Below are 2339 nucleotides of genomic sequence, written 5' to 3'. Positions count from 1 at the left end.
GATGAAGTTCTAAAATCCTCCACAATGTGATGGGAAACCTTTTGATTTTGCTTTATTTCATTTCATGAAAACATGAACACATTTTATTTGAAGCAAATATTCTTTACATCATCCAACACATTTACAATCTTACATTCTAAGCATCCATACACATGGAAACTTGTGTCACTATCAAAATAGTCACAGATGTGAACACATATTTTGTCCTGAACACATCCTCAGCACATGAAGTCAAGTCTACTTAAATTTCATTTCTCTGGTGTTGAAAAAAATGATTCTATGCTATGCTTTTTTTGACTCACATCTATCCTTTTATAAAAATATCTTTTGTTATTTTGACTGCTTTTGGATCAGTGTTATCTACCAATTTTAATTATTTATATGATTCAGATATTACGCCCTGGACTAGGAAGGATACTCTTGGTGGAAAGAACAATACAATGCATATACATCAACACAAATATAAAATTCTATTTCATATCCCATGGATATGTGCCCACTGGATGCTAACCAGAAATGCAGAAAACCAGATAGCTGCATAGTTCCTGCCATTGGATTCTTTTTAGATTACAAATATGTGATGGTCAGAAATATCTCTGAGATGCTTACACCAGGGAGATGACACAAAGCACAGGAGCACATACCCCAAAGGGACATTCTATGAGACGGACATGGTGGATTCTTAGTCAGGACTGGGCCTTCATCCTTGTACTGTGGGATCATTTTTGCATGGAGGATGCTACTGAGGAAGAAAGATTGGAGCTGGAGATGTTGATAAAAATACTTGATAAGGATCAGTCAGTGTGTCTCTGTAGGACAAAATATGTCACTGAAGGCAGGCTTGAGATTTGAAATGGATTACTCCATTCTCAAAGTTCACTAACTTTATTTTTTCTCTTTCCATTGGTTGGGTATAAGTATCTGCATCTTCCTTAGCCAGATGCTTGTTGGGCTTTTTAGAGGGCAGACCGGCTAGGTTTCTCTCTGTGAACACACCATAGAATCAGTGATAGAGATAGTCCTTAGAGCCTCCCCTTGAGAAGGATTCCAAGTTGGACCTGTCACTGGACTTCCTTCCCCTCAGGTTCTTCTCCATATTTATCCCTCCAGTTATTTTATAAAGAAACAGATCTGGTTCAGAGTAAGTTGGAATGTGTATCTTCCAGGAGTGGTGCCATTGAGAATTTCTGGGTATAATTTAAGGAGTTTTAGTTGGCTGTGTGCATTGTATTAACTGAAGAACTTAGACCTAATGTGCCTTCCTGTGAAGCAGGAGTCTTCTACCAGGGTTTTGGGCAAGAATTGTTTTTTAACTTACCCTAAAATAGATTTCCTGTGCTAAGTGTATGTGGCAAGCTGACTGTTAATACTGAGCTGCTCTACAAGTAGGTTTATGTCTGGGCTTACACTGAAGAATGGACACTGTGTCTCTTGCACAGTAATATGTGGCTGTGTCCTCAGTAGTCACAGAGTTCAACTGCAGGAAGAAATGGTTCTTGGACGTGTCTCTAGTGATGGAGATTCGACTTTTGAGAGATGGGTTGTAGTTAGTGCTACCACTGTAGCTTATGTACCCCATCCACTCTAGTTTATTTCCTGGAATCTGCCGGATCCAGTTCCAGTAATAACCACTGGTGATGGAGTAGCCAGTGACAGAGCAGGTGAGGGACAATGACTGAGAAGGTTTCATCAGGCCAGGTCCTGACTCCTGAAGCTGTACATCAGACAGGATACCTTCAGAGAAGAGTAATTTCTGTCAATCACACTTTAAAAATCCACTCATAAGCACAAGTATGAAATGGAAACACTTACCAGGAAGCACTGTCAACAGGTACAGAAGTATCAACACTCTCATCTTTTAGGCTGCACCCACTTTTCTTCAAAGTTCAACCTCCTGTCAGAGAGATATGAACTTCCACAGCCCAAGAGGGGATTTAACTTAGAGCTAGAAGAAGCATTTGCATGCAGGGAGCCAGCCTTGCCTTCATAATTGGGGAGGGTGAATACTGACATCTCTGGGTAATTAAATAAGACCATCACTGTCTCTGGCTTCCTAAAGTGTGTTTCTGGAATAAGAGAGTCAGAGAACTGTAAAATTCACAGGAAACCCTTTTAGAAATGATCTTGCCTTCACTTCCTAGACCAAACTTCCTACTGTCCCTCTGATACTCCTCTTTTTTAAGGTCTCAAATAAATACCAACCTTTTTTCATAATTGGTTTCCTGACTTCTTGCTTTATTATTAGCAAGTCAACATTTTTCATAGTTTATTTCTCTTTTCACACCTAGGATGTGTTTCCATATTTCATAGAACTTGGTACCCTCGCTTTTTTTTTTATT

The 2339-nt window shown here is 39.4% G+C and overlaps 1 gene segment (V, D, J or C); it reads right to left on the bottom strand.

Annotated features, from left to right (window-relative positions):
- Positions 1-1348: 1348 nt before the first annotated feature.
- LOC127686852 (Ig heavy chain V region 3-6-like) lies at positions 1349-1932 on the bottom strand. The segment is given in 2 exon segments: positions 1349-1734; positions 1813-1932. Coding segments are annotated over 2 exon segments (414 nt in total).
- Between the last annotated feature and the right edge of the window lie 407 nt (positions 1933-2339).

Source organism: Apodemus sylvaticus, chromosome 6 (genome assembly GCF_947179515.1).
Source record: "Apodemus sylvaticus chromosome 6, mApoSyl1.1, whole genome shotgun sequence".
In the NCBI taxonomy this organism is placed as follows: Eukaryota; Metazoa; Chordata; class Mammalia; order Rodentia; family Muridae; genus Apodemus; species Apodemus sylvaticus.
This window is presented reverse-complemented; position numbering and strand designations above follow the sequence as displayed.